General features: G+C 40.6%; 1 protein-coding gene across 3 annotated transcripts in view; it reads left to right on the top strand.

Moving 5' to 3' along the window:
* The first annotated feature begins 2738 nt into the window (after window positions 1–2738).
* LOC124594945 (protein MIS12 homolog) overlaps window positions 2739–25030 on the top strand; it is a 40527-nt gene continuing 18235 nt past the window's right edge. Inside the window, exons 1-2 of one of the 3 annotated variants that reach the window (XR_006978166.1) lie at window positions 2739–3223; window positions 18385–18545. Coding sequence is in view for 2 of the 3 variants with exons in the window: in XM_047133448.1 (XP_046989404.1) it covers window positions 3127–3223; window positions 18385–18545 (258 nt within the window). In the remaining variant the exon portion in view is untranslated. Of the gene's footprint in view, window positions 3224–11480; window positions 11605–18384; window positions 18546–25030 lie in introns of those variants that run through there. The other 2 variants (XM_047133448.1, XM_047133449.1) reach the window with 2 other exon arrangements.

The raw sequence follows: 25030 nt of genomic DNA, 5'->3' as shown, positions 1-25030 counted from the left end.
TTTCTGACAGCATGGGTAATGCAATGAATGATGATAAACATAAGTCCGAAATTCTAAACCTGGCTTTCAAGAATTCGTTTACGGTAGAGGACTGCAGCACTATTCCCTCTTTCATTCATCGAACAAATGCAAGGATGAGATTTTCACTCTGCAGCGGAGTGTGCGCTGATATGAAACTTCCTGGCAGATTAAAACTGTGTGCCCGACCGAGACTCGAACTCGGGACCTTTGCCTTTCGCGGGTAAGTGCTCTACCAACTGAGCTACCGAAGCACGACTCACGTCCGGTACTCACAGCTTTACTTCTGCCAGTACCTCGTCTCCTACCTTCCAAACTTTACAGAAGCTTCTGTAAAGTTTGGAAGGTAGGAGACGAGGTACTGGCAGAAGTAAAGCTGTGAGTACCGGACGTGAGTCGTGCTTCGGTAGCTCAGTTGGTAGAGCACTTGCCCGCGAAAGGCAAAGGTCCCGAGTTCGAGTCTCGGTCGGGCACACAGTTTTAATCTGCCAGGAAGTTTCAAATGCAAGGATGGTTGACATAGTGTTTAGTGTATCTGGGATTGTAAAACAGTTAAGATCCTTGAACGCCAGGAAGGCATCTGACCCAGGCTGTATCCCTGCAAGGTTATATGTTGACTATGCTACAAATATAGCACCATTCTTATCCACAATCTATCAAAGAGCATTGGAACAGCAGAAAGTCCCACGGGACTGGAAGAAAGCCCAGGTCATAGCAATCTACAAAAAGGGTAAAAAATCGGATGCAAATAATTACTGGCCAATTTCACTGACACCTATTTATTTTAGAATCATGGAACATATTTTGTGTTCAGACATAATGACCTTTCTAGACTCTGAGAAGCTCATCTGCAGAAACCAGCATGGTTTTAGGAAACAGTGGTCATGCGACACACAACCGACTCTCTTTGTGCATGATATACAACAGGCTGTAGACACGAGCTCCCAGGTTGATGCCATATTTCTCGACTTTCGAAAGGTGTCCGACTCAGTTCCGCACTGTCGCTTGCTCTAAAAAGTGAGCGCTTACGGTCTATCTGATGACATAAGCGGTTGGACAGAAAGTTTTCTAACAGACAGGGAGCAGTATGTCGTCCTGAATGGGGTGACTTCAACAGAAACAAGCGTAACTTCAGGTGTGCCCTAGGGCAGCGTAATAGGTCCGCTGCTTTTTACGATTTACGTCAATGATCCGGTTGATGGTATTGACAGCGGCATTAGACTGTTTGCCAATGATGCTGTAGTCTACAGGAAAGTAATATCACACGAAAGTTGTGAACAAATCAACGAGGATTTGCAGAAAATAAATGCGTGGTGTAATGACTAGCAGTTATCTCTCAATGTTAATGAGTGTAACCTACTGTGTATAACAACGCGAAAATCCCCTTTAATGTATGAGTACAAAATAAATGCCCAGTTTTTGGAAGTGGTAACATCCGTCAAGTTTCTGGGTGTGACTATTCGAAATGATCTCAAATGGAATTATCAGACTGCACAAGTAATGGACAAGGATGGGTGAAAAAGCATAAGCACTCTTTGCTACTTGACATTTCCTCAAACGGTGTTGAATGGTCCCTAGTGGTTCCAGCCTGTACACAAAAGTAAAAATTGTGGTTGTGCTGCACTCCAAATGGGTCAGATCACGTTTCATGAGAATGGAGCCCTGCAATGTCCTTAGAGAAGAGTTGAAACGTCTGAGGGTCTCAGAGGTCGACAAGAACATCTTCCTGTTCCTCATCGCACTGCGAACTATCGTTTTAAACCGCGAGATGACTGGGAATCAACGCCCCAGGGAAAGAGGTGGTTTCATTGAGGTCCTTTAAGCCGTCCCTGAGATCTTTTCTCGTCGGTTCTGAATGGCAACGTGTCTGAAATGCTTTCCTATGTCACCCATAAGAAAACCGCGTGATTTCAAAGCTGGGTGTCATGGTTCTAACCTCCATCGCAAAGGCATAAAACAAAAAAAAGGTTGAAATTTGGGTAAGAGGGGCTGTGACGAACTTCCCATCGTTTGATACGTCCTCGGCGGCAAGGGGCAGAATTGTGGTTTTATTTGGTGCCAGTGTGACACCATTAACCCACCTTACACGTCGTATGAATTTCTGAGCTGTGCCCTTTTGTTCACATATCCCGACGCGTTGCTATTTGAAGCTTCGTCGAACCCAAGAGCAACGTCAGAGCCTGCCACACTTATGCATCATTACAGAGGTAGGTTGTATGCTCCTTTTAGCCAAATTTCAAACTTAAGCGTCGCAATGAGTGGGAATTACGGGACTATAAGAACTGCACAGGAAACATAATCGGACAGTTTCAGTAATACACAAAAATAAGCTTTCTGTTGTCACTTTTAACCGGCTTTTCTCCGGCAGTGAAGAACTGTCGGCGAAGTAGATTTTTAATTATCCCTCGTTCATATAACCGTCTTGCATATTGAAGAATAGCATCGAGGCTACAAAAATTATCTGTGAACATGTATATCTACAGTCGCAAAATAGTATGCGGCGTCTTAATTGTGTTTGTCATCGAACTTGTTAATAACTTTTACAAAAATTCCCGAGATGAGTTGTTACAGCTGCTTGCCAAGTAGGCTTCACTGTGGTCCGTCTGATTCCCGAGAAACCTCTCCGTAACGTGACGTGTCCATGACGTTCCGTGACGGCGTATGTGAATACCACCCTTTGAACAAAGGAGGAGAATCTTTTGACGTGACGGACATGGCGGTGAGGTTCCGTCAAGTGTGAATCCACCTTTATATTGATGTTCCGTGCGAACTGCTGACGTTATTGCAGTCTGGGATTATTTGGTAATAGCTATGAGACTACGAACTATCGATAGTTTCTTCGACTTTCAACTCATATATTATCTATGGCTCACAAACCGCCAGTTTTGTTTGGGTGGTGTTTTGATTTGGTTGTATGTTTATCCAACCTACTTTGCAGTCTGCAATAGTCAGTGGTACGAGGAGTGTGTGCCGTTGATAACAACTGTGACTGTTGCTTCAAGATTGTATACGACTTACAAACCACCAGTTTTGTGTGTGATGATTTAGTATCTAAAATGCTTGTCAACACGTAAAGTTTGTTTTTTGTAATCGTACAGAGTAATTTAAATGGATCCTCCACAATATCTAGACAGCCAAGCATTGTTGAAAGGAGAGTATGAGACACAATTTTTCGGATTTTCCTCGAGAGTTTTATTCGTGCACCGTAAGTTCACTTTGTTTTACATGTAGTTAGTATACAAAAGTGGCTTTAAATTCCGTGTTTTGGCTGTCGTTCTACAGTGGCAATTTATTTTTTATTTGCTATCGTAGGTTACCGTGTTTAGCCGACGATGTCACATTTCGCGACACTTAAGTGCAACAACTTACATTGAAAATGCTTTGGGTAGATCTTTAATACAGCGTATCTTGTAAACTGCATACTTTCGTAACACTTAAAAAATATCGTATTCGATGGATTTCCTATTTACCCCTGTTTCTTACAAAAACATTCAGTGATAAACCGCGTTAAAGATCACTGCAAAACATATTTTAAATGGTTTGTTGTGCTGAAGTATAGCGAAATGTGACGTTTTCGGTTGAACAGAGTACCATTATTAAGTTAAAAAGAAGTCTATCTTTTTTAATCGCCTTTTTGGAAACTAATCGAGTCAAAACACTGCTCTGAACGCTTGTTGATAAGTTTGACATTTCGAACACCGAAGTTCTTACTTCCTTTCAGCGGTGTATGTATTTTATGGTTTATGGGGAACAGTCGGCTGAAGATGTTGGAAAGAATAACATCTTGCGATACCGCAGAATGTGACTGAACTGATTGAAAGAAACCACCAAAATGTTCATAAGCTTGCCATATTTTGTAGCCTATATTACCCAATCCCCTCCCCCATGCATATCCCCCTCACCTCTTGCATTAGCCGCCCCCCCCCCCCATGCATATCCCCCTCACCTCTCGCATTAGCCCCCCGCCCCAAAGTATTTGCTAGTCTCTCCTGAAAAGTTAACCAGGTTCTGTTAGGCTTGAGTGTCTGTTGTGTGAAACAATCCTGTTCTTATTCATTTTCTTTAATACTAAGTCACTGGATTTTCTCCCCATGTAGAGTGTCATATTTCATTCTTTGTTGCTTTCAGTATACTTCTAGGTTTTTCCAAGGGTCCAGGACTCAAAGTTATATTTTAAATTACTAATAACAAATTATTTAAATATTTTTTCTTAAGTGTTATCAAGTTCATCACTTTTTGATAGAAATATTCTGTTTCTGTAGCCTTTTAGTAATTGCTATTATATTCTTTTTATATTCTTAACAGTCCTATTGGCGTAATATAATGAACTTAACTTTAGTCTAGTAAATAATGCAAACAATCATTAGGTATATTCTTTGAATTATGTCATCATAAGTAAATCGTGTCATCATGCAGTACGTAAATGGTGTCTAGGATGTTTTTATGTGTTGGCTTCAGTTGTAGATCTCAGTAGTATGTTCTGTTTGTAATTATTGTTTTTCTTGTTGATGGTGGCTTAGCTAATGTTCACTATACATATATACATCGAGGTGACAGGTCATGGAATAAATCATTTTGCCCAACATAGTTCAGCAACTTGACATGGTATGGGCTGAACAAGTTGTTGAAAGACCCCTGTGGAAATATTGAGCCATGCTACATCTATACCTGTCCATAACTGCGAAAGTGTTGCCAGTGCAGCATTTTGTGAATGAACTAACCCCCTTAATTGTTCACATAAATGTTCGATGGAAGACATGTTGGGTAAAATGGGTGCCGAAATTACTGTCTCAAATTGACCAGAATTTTCTTCAAATCAATCATGAGCAGTCGTGGCCCGGTGATATGGCGCATTATCATCCATAAAAAATCCTTTGTTGTTAGGGAACGTGAAGTCCATGATGGGCTGCAGATGAACTCTAAGTAGCCGAACATAACCATTATCACTCAATGATCAGTTCAGTTGGACCAGAGGACCCAGTCTATTCCATATGAACACAGCATACAGCATTAAGGAACCACCAACAGAGTGCACAGTGGCTTGTTGACAACTTGGGTCTATAGCTATGTGGGGTCTGTGCCACACACGAACCCTACCATCTGCTCTTAGCAACTGAAATTGGGCCATGGTTTTCCAATCATCTAGGGTCCAACTGATATGGACACAAGCAAGAGAGCGGCGCTGCAGGTGATGTCAAGCTATTAATAAAAGCACTCGCATCGGCATATGCTGTCCACAGCTCATTAACAGCAAATCTCGCCGCTCTGTCCTAATGCATATGTTTCTCCTAAGTCCCACATTGCCTTTTGTTGTTGTTTCATGCATTAGTACTGACAACTCTATGCAAACACTACTGGTCTCAGTCATTAAATGAACGTTGTCGGCCACTGCATTGTCTGTGGTGAGAGCTAAGCCTTGAAATTTGGTACTGTCGGCACTCTCTTGACACTGTGTATCTCAGAATTTTTAATCCCTTAACAATTTCCAAACCGGAATGACCCATGTGTGTAGCTCCAACTACCATTCCGCATTCAAAGTCTGTTAATTTGTCATGCTGCCATAATCACATCGGAAACCCCCTCACATGAACTACCTGAGGGCAAGTGTCAGCTCTACCAGTGCACTACTATTTTATACCTTGTGTACGCAGTACTACTGCCATCTATGTATGTGTGTTACTATCCCATCACTTTTGCAACCTCAGTGTAAATCTGGTGGAAATGCAATCTGTTTAGGGGAGTAGTGTTCTGCATTATATAGTAGCATGTCAAAGCTGACATCTGGTATCAGCAGATTCAGTTAACCCAACTAGTTTGTCACGACAACCTCCTGTGTGCATTACAGATCACAATTTACATTATAGAAATTAATATCAAAACAAAACAGAAATTGTCAATGTACTGTTCTCTTTCTGTCTGTGCACCTATATGATTTCCAAAACTGGCATTTTCTGTGACCTGTCATAAGCCTTTGACTGTGTGAACCATAGCATTCTCTTAAGTAAATTAGAATATTATGGTGTCACTGGCAATGCTGTGAAATGGTTTGAGTCTTATCTATCCAACAGGAAACAAAGGGTGCCATAGCGAAATACCTGAGCAGTAAGCAGTCAGTTTTCATCTGACTGGGAATTAATTACATGTGGTGTTCCTCAAGTTTCCATATCAGATCAATTGCTTTTTCTTGTGTACAATAATGACCTCTCATTTGTTACATTGCCAGATGCTAAGGCGGTTTTTTGTTTTTTTTTTTTTTTGCAGATGATACAAACATTGTAATGAGTAGCAAGTCAAGTACAGATTTAGAAACAGCTGCTAATCAAATTTTCACTGTCATTAAAAAGTGGTTTATAGCTAATTCACTGTCATTAAACTTCGAGAAGACACACTAAATGCAGTTCAGAACCTATAAGAGATTTCCTTCCAGCATGAGTATAACATATGAAGACATGCAGATCGAAGAGGTTGACAGTGTTAAATTTCTGGGATTACAACTCGAAAATAAATTCATTTGGGAAGGGTGTGCCACAGAATTGCTCAAGCGCCTAAACAAGTCTGTATTTGCCATGAGAATTGCGTCAGATGTAGGAGATATAAATATTTAAAAAATGCCTTTTTGCTTACTTTCATTCTATTATGTCATAGGGGTCATATTCTGGGGCAACTCATGAAACCAAGCAAAAGCTTTTAGGATGCAAAAGCGTGTGATAAGAATCATTTGTGGCGTAAATTCAAGAACATCATGTAGAAACCTGTTCAAGGAACATTGTATTCTAACCACTGCTTCTCAGTACATTTATTCCTTAATGAAATTTGTTGCAAGTAATACGTCTCTGTTTCCAATCAATAGCTCAATACTAGGAGTAAGAACAATCTACATAAAGACCTAAAATCATTTAACTTGGTCCAAAAAGGGGTGCAATATTCAGGAACACACGTTTTCAATAAATTGTCAGCAACCATTAAAAAAATTGGTTTCAGATAAAGCATAGTTTAAACAGTTTGAAGTTCCAGTTTACTGCACTGTATTAACCTATTTCGACTGTCTCCTAACAAATAATCAGGGTAGTAAGTATTATATTCAAATGTTTTAGGTCTTTACGTTACACTTCCTGACATGTTCCACACTCACGAGAATCATCTCATTTTTTGGATCTATGGAACGGAAAAAAAGACCATATCATCTTAACTACAGGTCAAAGCTTATGTCAGTTTTTTTTTAAATGTCAGCTTTGTCTTGTGACTAAGGTGATATGGTGTTGGAAATAGTGTATGTCCATAAATAGAAAGATAACTGTCTATTTATATTTACTTTGTATCAATATTAATTTTTATGGTGTAAGTTGTGGTTACAGATTGAAGATCTGTAATGTAGCCCGAGTTCTAGGTACGTTGTGAGTTGGTGAAGCCAGTGTATGTGTCAAGACATGCTTTTTTTAATACCAGTATACATTGCATATTTCGTAGCAACATGCTCATTAAAAATCCACTGTGATCTGTTGTTTTAAAGTTTTAATTTATTTGAAAATGTTACTAACAAGAAAACTCATGGTGCAAAGTTCATCTGCATCCTTGGAGGTCAGCTGGTTTGTCAGATTTTATTTTGCTAAAATTTGCCCGATGTAGTTGACTTCAGTTAGTGGTCATTTCATCGCCATGTTGATGACATCACTCGATTGGTGCGGTATCACGTATACTAATCCCCATTTTCAAGTACTACTTCACTTTGATTTTATTTCTGACATTTGGGCTATAATTTATCTATGACCATTATAGTTTTATTTGTGTTTAGCTCAAGTCTGATTAGGCTATCTGTCAAAGTTCTTAATGTATAATTAATTTCAGAATCGGGTAATAAAATGTTACTAGCAAATGAATACAATGGATTCAGCTACCTCTTTCATGGCTTTTCTTGGCTAAACCGGGACTGTAAAATGAATGGAAAATTTAATAAACTCAATCTGCTGTCGTATTGATGACATTTTTACTTCACCACTGGACATTACAAAGCATAGCTTCAGCATCATGGCTTTAGTTGTGCAAGAACCTGTGCACCAGATACAAATATTTCCGAATTTTGTGGATTTCTCTTGTATATGACATTGTAACATGAAGTAATTTCCACATGTTTACATGTACATATGGGTATTACTTCATTGCGCCTGTATGCAACGGAAATCGGCAAAATTCACAGTTAAACATTTCTTGCATGTTGACTGCTGTGAAGGTTCCCTTGTAACAAATCTGCTGATAATGAAACAGTACTTCAGGTTGTACACTGTCAAAGTAAAAAATTGCATCAATAAGATACTGGCTGGATTTCTTTACAAGTTTTCCATTGATTTTTATCTTTTTCAATATGTTGTTTATTGTTGTTCTTGTGTACTGTAGACTTGAACAAGGAGAGAGCAGGTACCTTTCACATATTTTCTTACTCTCATGTTTCTAGTAGTAATATAATCTATTTTTCTGTGAGATTTTCCCATAAAATCTTATTCCAGCTCTGTTCATTTGTTTGTGACTGTAATAAAGCACATGGTAGATATTGCACTTAAATTGTGCCATTTCTCTTTTAATGCATGCTGGTATGCACATGAAATGGATGAAAATATGTTTTGTAGCACTCTGTCAGTGATAACTGTAAACCAATATCTGATGCTGAAATGGTCAGTGACCTTATGATCAACTCAAAGAAGGGACACCGTTGACTGCTTTCAATGCGTGTGCTCTAATGTGACATCATCCCTTCTGGCACTGAGTGCTGTCATTCACAGCGCCAGGTTGGTAGTTTTCTTCGAAACTCCATGTAAAGAAATGTACAAGTGTATAGTAGGAGAGATTTTTGAGAAATATTTAATGTATAGGTTCCCTGACCCAATGCTAAAGCACACCAGCTGACAATTCATCGGTTCTGGTTCGATTGCTTGTGCTACTGCAACTTTTTTTCCATTTCTTTTTATTCCTCACAATGGTAAACATTTGATTATAAAATTTAAATATATTTAAACATTTCAGTTTATATACGTAAAATTAACATATTCAGTTAAGAGTACTACCCTCCAAGTCAAAACACTACAGATGATGGCATAAAAAAAAGTCTGATATATGAGGACATTCAAAGCATTGTGGATATAATAAGCATACAAACAATATACTTGATCTCACTGCATTAGGTAAAGCTAAGGTCTCAAAAATATTAAGTCTGCCTATCACGACGGCACAGTGAAACACAATCTGTTTATTTTTGTAATATTGCAGCACATGGTTAAAATTTTGCATGAGCCAACACTGGTAGTAATAAACATATATTGAGGCCTATAGAATTTTACACTATTCCTGTCTGATAATTAGGTAAGGTACGGAGGTAACATGTACCACAGTTAAAACCTCTTAAAAGTCATAGCATGGAATCAAAATAGGACTGGATATGTTCCTACTGAATCTCCTCCCAGCTGGATTCTGCACAACAGCCCAAGGACTGTCAACAGTGGTTAATGGAGAACTGTGAGGAAAAAGTTGGTGATAACCCCTATCTTGGACATTTTATACATGTTAGACAAAATGGGATGTGAAGGAAGTAGATTCAGCTGCTATCCTTCCAAGAAGGCTCACACTTTCATCGCACATGTAGGTTCGTATTATTCTGCTGAAATGTGATGTACAGTCGGCTGAAGGAGGGCAGTAACCTCAGACTCTAAACCTTCCTGGATGCAGCAGTTGGTGGTAACACATTAGAGACGGTGCCAGTGTCTCACTCGTGTGCTGTCATAGACAGTGTCCGAGTGAGACTCAGGTTCTGTCTCAAACAGGTTTTCATTATTACAGAACGAATCACTTACAAGAACAGAATCACTTTCATCATTATTATTGGAGTCGCTTGAAAACGCTGCCATTTTACATTTCTTTGCAGCTCTAGTGAGGTGACCGTCACTGGTAATTGTCGTCAAAAAACTCCTAAAGTATTTCACGTTTGTTCATTTCTTGAATAGCACTTTCTCTGAAAGCAGGAGGAATGTCGAGACTAAAGGGTACTGTTTGACATATCAAAATGCTAAGTAAGCAAAAAGTACATGAAGGCAATAAAGTTTAATACATTGACTTCTGATGTAAATACTTAAATAGATAAAGTGGTTAAAATATCACAGCAGGTGGCATCTACAGATGGCGTATAGAAAACTCGAGTAAACTCAGAACCTGTCCACAGTGTGTTAAGATCCCCCTTCATATGCAAATGTGAAGAATGTGCATAGTATCCAGTGGCACTCCAAACCACCTCACTCGATGTAATCGTTACGTCATTTGAACCCATTGCTTTTACACATCACCTTCGTTGAAGCATGCTATGTATGTATCTCAGATCAAATTTGCAAATTATTTTTAATTTTCTGATATTGCACCCATTGATGCCTGCAAGGCGCATCGACATGTGCTTTCACGTTGTCATTTTGTTTAATGGCTCTTCCTTGACTTGACTTTGCATATTGTGACTGTTTCAGTTGCACAGGAAAGTGTTGTTGAGGCTACATCAACATTTTGATTAATTTGACCCATTCTCTCTGGTTGTTGAAATTTACACGAAACCTTGTGTATTTACAGAATATTAACAACCAAAGTCTGTTTGCATACAACTATATCACCTGATTCTTCTTTTTTTTAATACAATCCTTTGATGCACATAGTATTGCATGACATATTTCCGTAGCTTTGTCTCCAGTACTTTGATCTGCAAGAATGGCCAGCCATAGAAAGAATTGCCAGTAACCAGATATTGTAGCATAATAGATAGGTGCTGGTTTGGAATTGTGTCTCATTGGAATATTTGGCTTTTTGGTCATGGTTACAGCCATTTTGTATAAAGTATCAAATATTGGGCCATTAACATGTAAAATGCTATGATTTTTTTCTGTTCAACCTCAGTTCTCTCAAGTTTCATTAGTGAATCTTTGATGCTCCTTGTATCAATTTTTTGTCCATGAATCCTTCCCCTTCCCAGCAAAATAGACTAGTTAGCAAGGCAACAATGTCTTTACCACAAACATTCTGAACTATAATTGTACATTTTATTGAACAGTCTAAGGAGCACTTCAGTAATATTACACAATATTATTGACTGCTTGGGGGCCACTTTAAACTAATCTATCTTTTCATTTTGATGGTAGTAATAAAACTAAAATGGCAGTAACAATAATTTTCTTTGCTTAGTGGCTGCCTTTTTGTAGTGCGTTGTGATCTCTTGTTGTCGTGGTCTGCTTTTAGCTGTTTGGGTTAGTGCCATCATTTTTATTATTATAGTATTCTCCTTTTCAGGAAATAAATTGGGGCTGTGCTTGTTGTTTGGAACCAAAGGGCAATTGTCTAGCACTGAGAAACAGCTAGCACCGATGTCTGCCATGGTCAGTAGGATTAAGGCTAGTGCCTAGAACTGCAGGTACATTTAGTGCAAGGTTTGGTGCTTCTGGAATCCATTAGGAATCCTGATGTTCCTGCACTTATTGATGTGCAAGATCTGGCTGGATCTTCATTATTCATGTCAAAGATAAATGACGGACAATGGTGGGTTTGCATGTCACTGGGCAGAAGGCAAATGTGAGTACTGGCCACATGGCTGTCCCCTTATTCTTTAATGACAGATGAAAGGTGCTGCCCATTGTTTGTATCACATGAACCAGCACATGAAGCCTTTTTTTCTTGGGCCTGTGGCCGATTGTCCTGCTATGTCATGATAAATACAGAGAATGGTTATGTTTGTCACTGGTGGCTCCAAGATTTGGTGGGTAATGGGGTCCCTCAGAAAAGAACTGGCAGATAGGGGGGAAAGGAAGTAAAGTGTGCATTCAGTATGATTGTCTCTGTTCCTTTAGATGGCTGAATGAAGTGATAACAGCTTGCCTCACAGATTTGATGGCTTAACTCACTGTCCATGGCATTGTATCCAAAACCAACTGCAGTCTTCTGGTTTGGAACTGAATGGAGCATTTAACAAAGATAGTCCTGCTCAGACAATACTTAGATCTTGGATTGGATTTCTTTACCTCCATTGCTTATAGCAAGAGCCTACTCAGTTAGATGAGTACATTTGATGTTCAACCCCACTCCCTCCCCCCACAAATGCATTACATGCAATGATCATAGAAAGTAGATTAGCCACATTGATGTCAGAGAACATGCATCATCATAGAACAGATCAGTGAGGTCACTATCTTAGATTACCCAGTAACTAACAGTCCTGGATTTTTGATTGTAAGACTAAAGTCCATGTAGAATCAGTGATTACATAAGTTAAAATAAATGCTAAAAAAGGTTGTACAACATTTTTGCTTATTAGGTGTGGCAGGAAAAAGATTGCAGATTATCTGAGCAATTGAAATACTGAATTACAGGCACTTTATTGTGAATAGCAGAGTAATCACATAGATGTAGATGTAGGAATGAAGGAGGCGGCTCACCTAAAGACAGAAGCACTGCGTCATCGTCAGATGCACACAGGATAGGTATAGAGCTTTACTTTACTAGCTTTCCAAATGGAATTCCTTTCTCAAGCTGTAGGAGAAACACGCGTGCGTGCACGCATGCACGCCCAGACACGGGCGCCTGTCTCCCTACATTGTGCTGATTTGACTGCCAGCTCTTTCCTGGCGCCTGGTGAGTGTACTGGGATGAGGTGTGGGTGCTGTGTGGGGCAGGGTAAGGGATGGAGAGAGGCAGGAGTCGGGGGGGGGGGGGGGGTTGCAGGGAAGTGACTCTTGGGAGAGCGGGGAGTCATCCATGGGCTAGCTAGGGATGCAGGTAGAGGAGGCATGTGGCAGACGGCTGAGCACCCGATTTCACAGACTAGGGCATGAGATGGCAGCACACTACTATCTGACACGCATTGGGCACCGGTAATGGGAAAGTGGTGGTGTGTGTGCGCACACACACACACACACACACACACACACACACACACACACACATACTCTATTTGGTGGGGTAGGGGGACAGCAAGTTCCCTTAGGTTCAGGCTAGGAAGGTTATGGGAGCGAAGCATGTGCTGCAAAGATAGCTCCCATTTGTGCAGCTCAGAAAAGCTGGTGGTGGTGGTGGGGAGGATTCAGATGGCATGGGTTGTGAAGCAGCCTTTGGATTCTCACATGTTGTATTCTGCTTCATGTTGTGCCACTGGGTGGTCCGCCTTGTTTTGGCAACAGTTTGACAATGACCATTCATTCTGGTTGACAGCTGGTTGGTTATCATACCAACGTAAAATGCTGTGCAGTGGTTGTAGCAGAGCTGGTATACAATATGGTTGCTTTCACAGATGGAATGGCCCCTGATGGGGTAGGGTAAGCCTGTGACAGAACTGGAGTAGGAGATGGTGGATAGGACAGGTCTTGCAGCTGGGTCTTCCACAGGGGAATGATCTCTGTGGCAGGAGATATGGGGTGGGAGTGGCATAGTGATGGACTATGTTGTTGAGGATGGGTGGGCCACGTAATACCACTTTGGGAGGGGATGGAAGTATCTTGGGTAAGATATCTCTCATTTCAGAGCATGGTGATGGATAATCGAAGTCCTGACGTAGGATGTGGTTCAGTTGTTCCAGTCCCAGGTGGTACTGGGTGCCAAGGAGGGCACTTCTTTGTGGTTGGTTCTTAGAATGGATGTGAGGATCAGATGTGTGTGTGGATAGGGCATGGGAGATCGGTTGTATTTGTGAGGCCTTCAGCATACTGGATGAGAGAGTTCTCATTGCTGCAGATGCGTCTGCCATGGCTGACCGGGCTGCATGGTGGGAGGGATTTTTTGGTGTGGAAGGGATGTCACCTGTCAAAGTGCAGGTACTGTTGGTGATTGGTGGGTTTGATGTGGACTGAGGTGTGGATGGAGCCATCTGGAGGAGGAGATGGGCATCTAGGAAGGTGGCACGATGGGTGGAGGAGGACCAGGTTAAGTGGATGGGAGAGAAGGTGTTGAGACTGTGGAGGAATGAGGCTAAGGTGTCCTGGCCATGGGTCCAGATTATAAAGATGTCATCAATAAACCTGAACCAGACCAAGGGTTTGGACTTCTGGGAAGCTAGGAATGTTTCCTGTAAGTGGCGCATGAAGAGGTTGGACTGGAGGGTGGAATGTGGGTGCACATGGCTGTGCCACGAATTTGATTGTATACCTTTCCTTCGAAGGGAAGTAGTTATGGGTTAGGATGTAGTTGGTTAGCTGTATGAGGAATTAAGTGGTGGGCTTGTAATCTGCAGGGTGTTAGGGGAAGTACTGTACAATTGCTGCAAGGCCATGGACATAAGGGTTGTTGGTGTATAAGAAGGCTGCATCTACAGTGACGAGTAGGGATCCGTGAGGTAAGGGTGTGGGGATAGGAGAGAGCCATTGCAGGAAGTGGTTGGTATCGTTAATGTGGGAGGCTAGGTTATGGACAATTGATTGAACAGCTGAGATACTTTCGGTGGGGGCACTGTAACCAGCCACATTGGGGTGCCCAGGATTGCGAAAGGATCAATAAGGCTAAGTTTAAAATTTTGTTTTTTTATCTTCTTGCCTATTCTATATAGGTGACCATAGAATTATACTCACTGATTCGTGAAAGTATCTTTTTTTCCCTTTAAGGGGAACCGGAACGATCCATCTCCTCCATGTTAATTTTAGCAGATAGAAGGAACATTTTTTCTAAAACCATTTAACATATTGCTGTGAAATTTGCGCTACTTGTTCAGTGAATATTTCTCTACAAAGTTATAGTGCCAGGTTAAGAAATAATAATTGGTTTTTGTTTTACAATTTTTTTAAACATGCTTTTTTTTCCTCTAAAATTTTGCACTTTTTCTTCTATAACTCTGGAATTATACAATTTTTTTTTTTTTACAATTTGTTATAAAAATGAAGGAAAAGAAGTAAACAATATTGTGTATAAATTTCATTGATATACTAGTAGCAGTTTTTGAGAAAATGTTCCTCAAAGATGAAAATTTTAAAGTTGCAGGAAATGGCTTGCAAAGTTTTTTAATACATTTCTGCCCCATATGATGGATTATCAGAATCCTCTTCTTTCTCCAGTGTTAGTTTCCTTTTCACTGGTCTTTTCTTCTCTTTTGCTGCATGTTGTAAGCTTTTGTCTCTTCTTCCTGCACCTCTCAGTCTTTCTTCATCAACTAGGCACATTGTGGAAATGGTGTTGTGTCCTGGTTGGGAACCTAAATGTTTCAGCACATCACATTTTATAATGTTTCCAGCATTGTATGTTGCCACTACACCATACAGTCCAAAATGCAATGTTTTTTATCTGTACTAACACTGTTTTTGGGAATCCTAATCCAAATTAAATTATTTACACTTTCATTTGGATTTTGTGTTTTCCCATGTAAACACTTTTCCAATTAACTTGGCTGTGATAAATCTCTGAATATGGGCTTAATTACATCAATTACAGTATTTGGCAAACTGTTTTTTATGGGCATATTCTTTTCCTGGTTGGTACTTACACCATGAGTCATCATCTGTGGGGCACAGTGCATGTTGTGGGTGCTCATTTGTTGATGCAGTAGGAAAAAATAATGCTCATACTGCTCTCCTCATATGCTCAATGCTTCTTGTATTTTGCCTAATTGCACACCCATAATATCTCTGCAATCTATCAATTGCTTCATCTGTCAATCTTCCTCTTCCTCCAAGGGTATTACCATCACTAAGCTTCTGGGATCCTAATGTCTGCTTTAGTTTGTGCAAGCAAGCCCCCATGCACTTCTGCACATGTCCAATGCACTCCTGTTTTTTAATGTGAATTTCATTGCCATAAGGTTCGAGTTCCTCTACAGCTTTATTTCCCTTAGAATCACCATCTCCTAGATAGTTAGTGTATCATACATTGTACCACTCCTGTGATCTGGAAAAAATTCCTTTCACTCCCTCTACTTCCCTCTACTTCCATCGCTCCACTTGTGACGTGAAAATTTGCTTCACAACTTTCTTCAGCAGAAGATCTCACCAATTCATTACAAAATCCAAAATTGTTTGGTGGTTTTGGCAAGTTCATAATTCCACATAACATTGCCCATGCAGCACTGCCCTTGCCAATGCAACGCAAGCCATACACTGCCTAATATTTATATCATACACCTTCTTTCCACTATTACCACTACGAGGAGTACTGTTAGAATTAGAAAACGAAACTTCTGCAGCACATTTGTTACACTTCAATAACATTTTACTTGCTAAACCAATGTGTGAAGTTATTTTCAATTCCAGTCCTCTTTTTTTGCAAACTTGGCATAATATGCTATGTTTCAAAATATTAGACAGCAAGGAAATGTTAATTATTTCATTCACATCATTACTGTCACTTTCACAGTTTTCAAATTTTTCTTTGCTGTCACAAAGTTTCTTGCTGGAAGAAGTTCTATCATATTCATTTGGAGTAGTTGATGAAGCAGTCTGAGCAGCATCTCCCTACGAAACAACTAAAGATTTCTTCTTCCACTCATTATGCCTATTCTTAAACACTCGATTGCTGAAATGGGGTAATTTGATATCCACAAACCAAATACCTAAAACAGGTACGTGCAAAATTCGTCAAATATGCAAAATTGAACAGCTAAACAACACAAAGCAAACTCCACAGTCAACACACATGGTATAGCGTTTATGTTTACTGATATGAATGTCACAGAGATAAAGCCATACAATGTTGGAAAACAAAACACTGTCTAATTCCACAAAGAGACCCTGCTTGCAGCCAGCGAGCAGTGCCATCAGAGGTGACGCACCAAATTCGCTACAACCGTTTACGCGGCACGTCCACTTTGCAATGATAAAAAACACAGTTAGAAGGGTGAAACTTGATTTGTTTTATTCAGAAACCACCAAATAATTTTATAACGAAAATGAAACAAAAAACGTTAATTTTGTCATTTTCCTCGTTCCGGCTCCCCTTAACTTGGGACCTCCTGATTTCAATTTGTTACAAAATTACAAAAAAAAATTTTTGGTTATTTGTTAGGGCTTATTCTGAGAGTAAAAATTTCAATCAGAAATTGTATGGATTCTGCAAACAAAGCTCTTGAAAAATTCAATTCTCCCTTGATGAAAGCTCTATAGCTTCTAGTCAGGTGGCAGTGTTAAATAAAGATATTTGAACACTATGATCCAGCTGGAAATGTGAGAGCTTTTCATCAGTTGTATACGTTGGAAGAGTCTGTTCACACATCAGCAAATAGAATTTGGCACACCATTTTTAATAAATGTAAAAGTAACTTCTGGAGCACCCTAAGGTGTGTATGAAGCTTCATGGTGATACTGTTGGATATAAAAAAAAAGATCCGACAACAGTTCATGTAGTTTAATGCAGGAAGATATGCTGAGGACTGGACACAAATATTGGAAGCTGAACTCAATGTAAAGAATGTAGGGTACTGCACATGCATACCCCATTACTGCTTGGTATAAATCACCATAAACAGCACAAATGAAAACTTCTAGGAAGGTCTGTCTGCAATGGCCTAAAGTGTAACAACAATGGAAAACAAATTGTAGACAAAGCAGATGTTATTCCTGGGAAGATATGTAAATGGAACTCATTCAAGAAAAAAATGGCTTACAAAAGACTTAACCAATTTGTGACTGTTACTTGTCAGTCTCAGACACTACTACCTGGGATTAATAGAGGAGATGAATTGCAGAGGCCGGCTGGTGTGGCCGAGCGGTTCTAGGCGCTTCAGTCTGGAACCACGCAACCGCTATGGTTGCAGGTTCGAATCCTGCCTCGGGCATGGATGTGTGTGATGTCCTTAGGTTAGTTAGGTTTAAGTAGTTCTAAGTTCTAGGGGACTGATGACCTCAGATGTTAAGTCTCATAGTGCTCAGAGCCATTTGAACCATTTGAATTGCAGAGTTTTTTGGAAATGCTCATCAAACTCCAATGGCAGACATTACAAGAGAGTTGTGTATGATAAAGAGGTGTACTGCTAGATTTCTAAGTACATTAATGCAATATATTACTTCCTCCTACATACATCTCGCAAAATGTCTGTAATGGGAAAATCAGAAAAAGCTGTGCTCATATTTAGGCTTACTTACAGTCTTCCTTTCCATGACTGGAGCAGGAAAGAGGTGTTAAAAATACATTCCACAACATTCTGTAAAGTAGCTTGTAAAATATAGATGTAACCAAACCTTTCCGTTTCTTAATTAATGTGATTGGTTGATATGGGGGAGAGGACGAAACAGCGAGGTAATTGGTTCCTTCATTAATCTGAGAATATGCTTTTCTTTAATAGCACTGTTTTTGCTAAGATGTTAAAATTGTCAAGAAATGTTTACATTCTTGTGTGTCATGAATATGGTACAATTTGTAATGTGTTTCATGGTTTTGCAATTTCAGTGAAGGACTGCATAAATGATATTTTTAGTAGTCATGCAACAAGTTTACAAGATTCCTTGATAAAGAAACGGGGATGTGATGAAAATGAAGCTAAATCTGCAACAGACATGTTGATCCGTAAGTGTGAATGTGCTCTTCAAGCACATAGTGATGATTTGCAGGTGTGTTCTATTTCTAATTTTCTTTATAAAATGACTTTTTAATTAGGTAAACAAAAAAGGAAAAACTAGTCATTATCTAATAATATAAAATACTGGGAATATGTGCTTTAGGATGTAACATAAAAAGATGAAAGAAATATAATTAATGCATTTTTTACTGTGGATTATTGTTGTAAGGAAGAGTTAAGAAAATAACTTACCTGCTCAACTAATTTCTGTACGTATTCTTAAACCATTATACTACTTATCACAAGAGTTTCCAAAAGAGTTTTTGAGGTATTGAATTAGTATTACTCAAGAATGCGTGATCTGTTAGTGCAGTTCATTACTTCCTTGTGGCAGTTTATGAGTCCAATATGGAATCTCCTGAGTACCATTAGGGTTAAAGCTCACAAGGCAATGAGGCTGCAGTAGCCTAGCTGAGTTAACCAGAATGAACAGACAGCTAACGGTCAGTCATCCCCAATGAGCCGAGAGAAATGGATGTAGAGGGTGTTGTAATTGTTTACCTTTTGTCTCATAATAAACCCAAAACCACATTATTCAGGTTCACTTTAATGTAATTATAAAAACTATTTTTCTGTCATTTTACTTTCTTTATTTGACGCAGATGATATCTACACATACATAGATGAGCAAGCATATGGCATACATAGATGGGCAAGCATATGGAATGTGTAGTGACTAATCTATTTTTAAGCATTCAGTTTTGCATGAAAAACTCGCCAATTAAAATTTACTAGTATCGGAGAAAAGCTCAATATCAAACAATGGAGTACCAATGCCATACACCATCATCTGTGGCGAGGCAGTTGATATAATTGAAAATTTAATGCATTCATATTTTTAATACCAACTGTCTCAGTAGAATGCACAGTTATCGTTCTGGTAAATAAATTTAAGAATATTTCATCGACTAGTGGATGTTCGAGAAGGATTTACGTAATTATGTGTGAGAAAGAGGTGACTGTAAATTTGAAGACACATTGTACTTCCCTCCAGAAGTGGAAATTTGCCCAGATTCTTCAAGCAGTCTAGAATCATCGCGAATTTTGTTGCGGGATGCAAACCAGGTCTGTCTGCTTTGACAAGTGCGCGTAGACTGAAGGCAGCCGCATACGTTCTCCACAAGACAACCTGCTCACAACTGACTGTGCGGAGCCAACCAGCTGCTGTGCAACAAAACATGCTCTGATGGCTGCCGCACACAGGAGATCATGGTTTCCTAGTGCATAGGCTGCAATGAACTGTCACTGTTTTATTAGCAGCCACAGCCAGACTGCCTAGTGCATTACAGCCCTTGGAGAGAGGGAGGGAGGGAGAGGGGGGGGGGGGGGGGGGGAAGAGATAGTAGCTTTCACTGCTGACTCAGACTAGCAAGAGAGTTTGATGGACAAGTGAAAATATTTATTGCCATAATGAGGAAACTGTAGGAACTTCTTTTTATTTTCAAAGAGATCTGCAATAAATAGAAGAATAAATAGAAGCTGAGGCAGGAACTGAGTAGTACACTCTTAAATAAACTGGCTGTTGAGCAAAATCCTAAAAGCATAAAACTGGAAATATTCTACAATAGGTGACCTAAACACCCTCCCACCACCCCTCTCTCCCCCATCACCCCATTGCTATAAAACTTTCCATCCTTCACTACATGGTCCCCTTTGCTGAATTTGTCCTACCATTCCTCTTCCAAAGTTTGTTGTTAGTTGAATCTTGTTGGGAAGGCCAAACATTTCAGTGTACTTTGTACTTTCCAACTTTTGTTCTTTCCTGTCTTGGCACCCTTCCTTTCTGGATAGAGTAATGAACCCAACACAGTAACAGTAGCCATCCTATGTTGTTGTTTTTTTTGGGGGGGGAGGGGTGTTGTTCATCAAGTACCTACAATGAGGTAACCCCTTGACCATGCAGTGAGCAGGGATAGCAGGCAGTGGTTAACTGTCCAGATTGCTGTGGCTGGGTGGCACCCGTGGGGCGAGCCCCCATTTGGATTTAGTGGCACCCATGCAGATGATTCGCAAATAAAGGAATGTAAACTTTCTTTCACTGGTGTTTGCATGGTCTCAGTAATTTCTTCTGAAGGAAAGAATTACTACAACCCTGAGGGATGTGACCTGCAATGTTACCTCTCCTGGATACTTCCCAGGATTCTGCTGATCTGCAACCGGATACCAGCCAGCCTCTGAAGGAGCCATGGGTTGCTGGTCATAGGGCTTCATATTCCTCCTTTTGTCCCTGAAACTATGGCAGACAAACTGTCACAGACACTGAAACCATCCAGTGAGAAGTGGGACAAAAAGAAGCCCACTTCGACAGAGGAGGTTCAAGTGGTTATTGTGCCACGAGACTCTGACTCTGTACCTGTTGTGACCAGATGAAACTACTTTTGACCAGCCATGAATGTGGTTCCTTTGATTGTTCTGGGAGAAGGCTCATCAAACTAGAACAAATGAATATTAATTCACATAATTACATAGATGAATGAAAGATTTACCTAACTTTGACACACTCCTTTGCCACAGGAGTACTGGATAATTTAAAACTGTCATTGACTAGCAAAGCATCATTTGATGCACTAATTAGCAAACTGTTCTCTTGATGCACAATGTTAAAACTTTGCTGAGGCACACCTCATCAGAAACTTAAGAACTTGGACCTACACTATGTTTTGAGACTGCTGTAGCTGAGGTCACGAACTGGGCTGAGCTCTTGCGTACTTGACCTCTGGTGCAACGGCACTGCTGTGCTGAAATGGGGGTGAGGTCTTCATTTGAGATTGCAGCAAGCCCTTGCTAATGTCTGTGGTATCAATTCACATTGTCGACTTTGTTGTGTCATCAAGCTCTCTGGACACTACCACAGTACCCAAGGCAGAGTTCCTGGTGACGTTTATGGTACTGGATAACCCCCCCCCCCCCCCCCCCTCCTAGTGGCAGCAGGTAATCCTTGGGCATGACCTACCTCCATGATCCCTTCACATCCCCACTGAATACCAATTTGCGTTGCCCTTCTGGAAACTAGGCCTTGGATGGAGTTTGCATCTGCATTCTGGATTCCATCTACAGCAGACCCATGCAGCTTGATAAGACTTTGGAGGCTATGGCTATTTGTGTGAGATGGTCTTTGAATTTTGTCATCTGTGACGTATATCACCCTCTCTATGATGATGTGTCTCAGACCATGTCTTCTGCATTGATTTCTCAGCTCCCCCACCCTTTCTCATTTTGGGTGACTTCGATTCCCACAACACTGTTTGGGATGAAACTACAACCACTGGCTGCAGTAAAGCTACTGAAAATTGGCTGTGGTACAGCTATCGAAACTTCGGCACAGAGCTCAGTCCTTCTCTTGAATACTGGTGCCCCCTCACACATCTTATTGCCACTGATCTTTCCATTTGCAGCCCTGGTCTTTTCCGCTCCATCTTTTGGACGATCCATGATAACCTTTGTGTCAGTGATTTTGGATCGTCTCCTCCCTTCCTCAGTATCAGTCACCTGGGTGTCAACACAGATGGGCTCCAAAAGTGCTGACCAAGATGCCTTTGCCTCTGCCGTCACCATAATCACACCACCATGTGGGGGTATTGATGCGATTGGTGAGAGCACAACCATAGCCATTCTTTCAGTAGCAGACTTAGCAACTGCCATTCCTTGAGATCCCTCCATCGGGGCTGTCCAGTGCCATAAGTAATATCCATCGATGGAGCACCTCATTGCCTTTAATTGGCTCTGTGCCTGGGTCTGCGACCTCATAAAATTACAGAAACATGTTACTATCATTAAACTACATACCCCTCCTTTTCAATTTTGGGAAAAGATTTAATGCTTCTGTAGACACCAGTCCCCCACAGGTGTATATGGTATCTCCCTGAATGGTGTTCGCTACACTGACCCAGATGCTGTCGCCAAACATTTTACTCTACATTATGCTTGAGCCATTGTGTCTGAGAATTATCAGCCTGTGTTTCATATCCTCAAACGGGCTGGAGCAAATTCACTTACCTTTTGCAACATGTCATGTGCAGCCATATAATGCTCTGTTTGGTGATTGGGAAATCGGTGACCTAGCTCTTTGCCCTGATAGGGCTGCAGGGCCAGACCACATCCATAGCCAAATGCTCAAACACTTACTGGATTGCCAACACCACATCCTTGCCATTTTCAACTGTATCGGAAGCAAGGGTGATTTCTTGGCTCAGTGTCAAGAAAGTGTGAGCATTGTGATACTGAAACTGTAAACACGCCCTTAAGATGGACAGCTGTTGCCCAATTAGTCTCGCTAATGTTCTCTGCAAGTTGCTTGAACATATGATGAGCCAGTGACATTGTTACTACGTTTGAGTCTCTGGGTCTTCTGTTCTGTCCTAGTTCAGTTTTCACCAAAACCATTCTACTGCTGATAGTTTGGTCTGCCTGGAGTCTGCTATCCAGTCAGCTTTTGCCTGACATCAGTACCTTATTGCTGTCTTCTTCGACTTGAAAAAGGCTTAGAGTACCGCATGGTGTCATCACATCCTTGTTTTCATCCGTGGGTAGGGCCTCCGGGGCCCCGCTCTGGATTTTTCTCTGGAACTATGTGTCATGCTGTGCTTTCCAGGTTCACATTGATGCTTCCCATGATACCCACCATACACAGGAGAATGGGGTACCCGAGGGCTCTGTATTGAGTGTGCCCCTTGTGTAGTAGCTTTCAGTGTTTTAGCTGCAACTGTGGGTCAACACTGTTGCCCTCCATGTAAACTGATGATTTTCACATTTACTATTGTCTCCCCCCCCCCCCCCTTCCCCCCTCGCATGAACCGTGGACCTTGCCGTTGGTGGGGAGACTGATCTGGCCTTGGAGCACTAACCAAAATGGCCTTGCTGTGCTGGTACTGCAAACGGCTGAAAGCAATGGGCAACTACAGCCGTAATTTTGCCCGAGGGCATGCAGCTTTATTGTATTGTTAAGTTATGATGGCGTCCTCTTGGGTAAAATATTCCAGAGGTAAAATAGTCCCCCATTCGGATCTCCGGGCGGGGACTACTCAAGAGGACGTCGTGAACAGGAGAAAGAAAACTGGCGTTCTACAGATCGGAGCGTGGAATGTCAGATCCCTTAATCGGGCAGGTATGTCAGAAAATTTAAAAAGGGAAATGGATAGGTTAAAGTTAGATATAGTGGGAATTACTGAAGTTCGGTGGCAGGAGGAACAAGAATTTTGGTCAGGTGAATACAGGGCTATAAATATAAAATCAATTAGTGGTAATGCAGGAGTAGGTTTAAAAATGAATAAAAAAAAATAGGAGTGCGAGTAAGCTACTCCAAACAGCATAGTGAACGCATTATTGTGGCCAAGATAGACACAAAGCCCATGCCTACTACAGTAGTACAAGTTTATATGCCAACTAGCTCTGCAGATGATGAAGAAATTGATGAAATGTATGATGAGATAAAATAAATTATTCAGGTAGTGACGGGAGACGAGAATTTAATAGTCATGGGTGACTGGAATTCGGTAGTAGGAAAAGGGAGAGAAGGAAACGTAGTAGGTGAATATGGATTGGGGGTAAGAAATGAAAGAGGAAGCCGTCTGGTAGAATTTTGCACAGAGCATAACTTAAATCATAGCTAACACTTGGTTCAAGAATCATAAAAGAAGGTTGTATACATGGAAGAATCCTGGAGATACTAGAAGGTATCAGATAGATTATATAATTGTAAGACAGAGATTTAGGAACCAGGTTTTAAATTGTAAGACATTTCCAGGGGCAGATGTGGACTCTGACCACAATCTATTGGTTATGAACTGTAGATTAAAACTGAAGAAACTACAAAAATGTGGGAATTTAAGGAGACCTGGATAAACTGACTAAACCAGGGGTTGTACAGAGTTTCATGGAGAGCAAAAGGGAACAATTGACAGGAATGGGGGAAGAAATACAGTAGAAGAAGAATGGGTAGCTCTGAGGGATGAAGTAGTGAAGGCAACAGAGGATCAAGTAGATAAAAAGACGAGGGCTAGCAGAAATCCTTGGGTAACAGAAGAAATATTGAATTTAATTGATGAAAGGAGAAAATTTAAAGATGCAGTAAATGAAGCATGCGAAAAGGATTACAAACATCTCAAAAATGAGATCGAGGAAGTGCAAAATGGCTAAGCAGGCATGGCTAGAGGACAAATGTAAGGATGTAGAGGCTTATCTCACTAGGGGTAATATAGATACTGCCTACAGGAAAATTAAAGAGACCTTTGGAGAAATGAGAACCACTTGTATGAATATCACGAGCTCAGATGGAAACCCAGTTCTAAGTAAAGAAGGGAAAGCAGAAAGGTGGAAGAGGGTCTATACAAGGGTAATGTACTTGAGGACAATATTATGGAAATGGAAGAGGATGTAGATGAAGATGAAATGGGTGATACGATTCTACGTGAAGAGTTTGACAGAGCACTGAAAGACCTGAGTCGAAAAAAGGCCCCGAGTGTAGATAACATTCCATTG

Source organism: Schistocerca americana, chromosome 2 (genome assembly GCF_021461395.2).
Source record: "Schistocerca americana isolate TAMUIC-IGC-003095 chromosome 2, iqSchAmer2.1, whole genome shotgun sequence".
NCBI lineage: Eukaryota > Metazoa > Arthropoda > Insecta > Orthoptera > Acrididae > Schistocerca > Schistocerca americana.
Note: the sequence above shows the minus strand (reverse complement) of the source record. Positions and strands in the feature narration are given on the sequence as shown.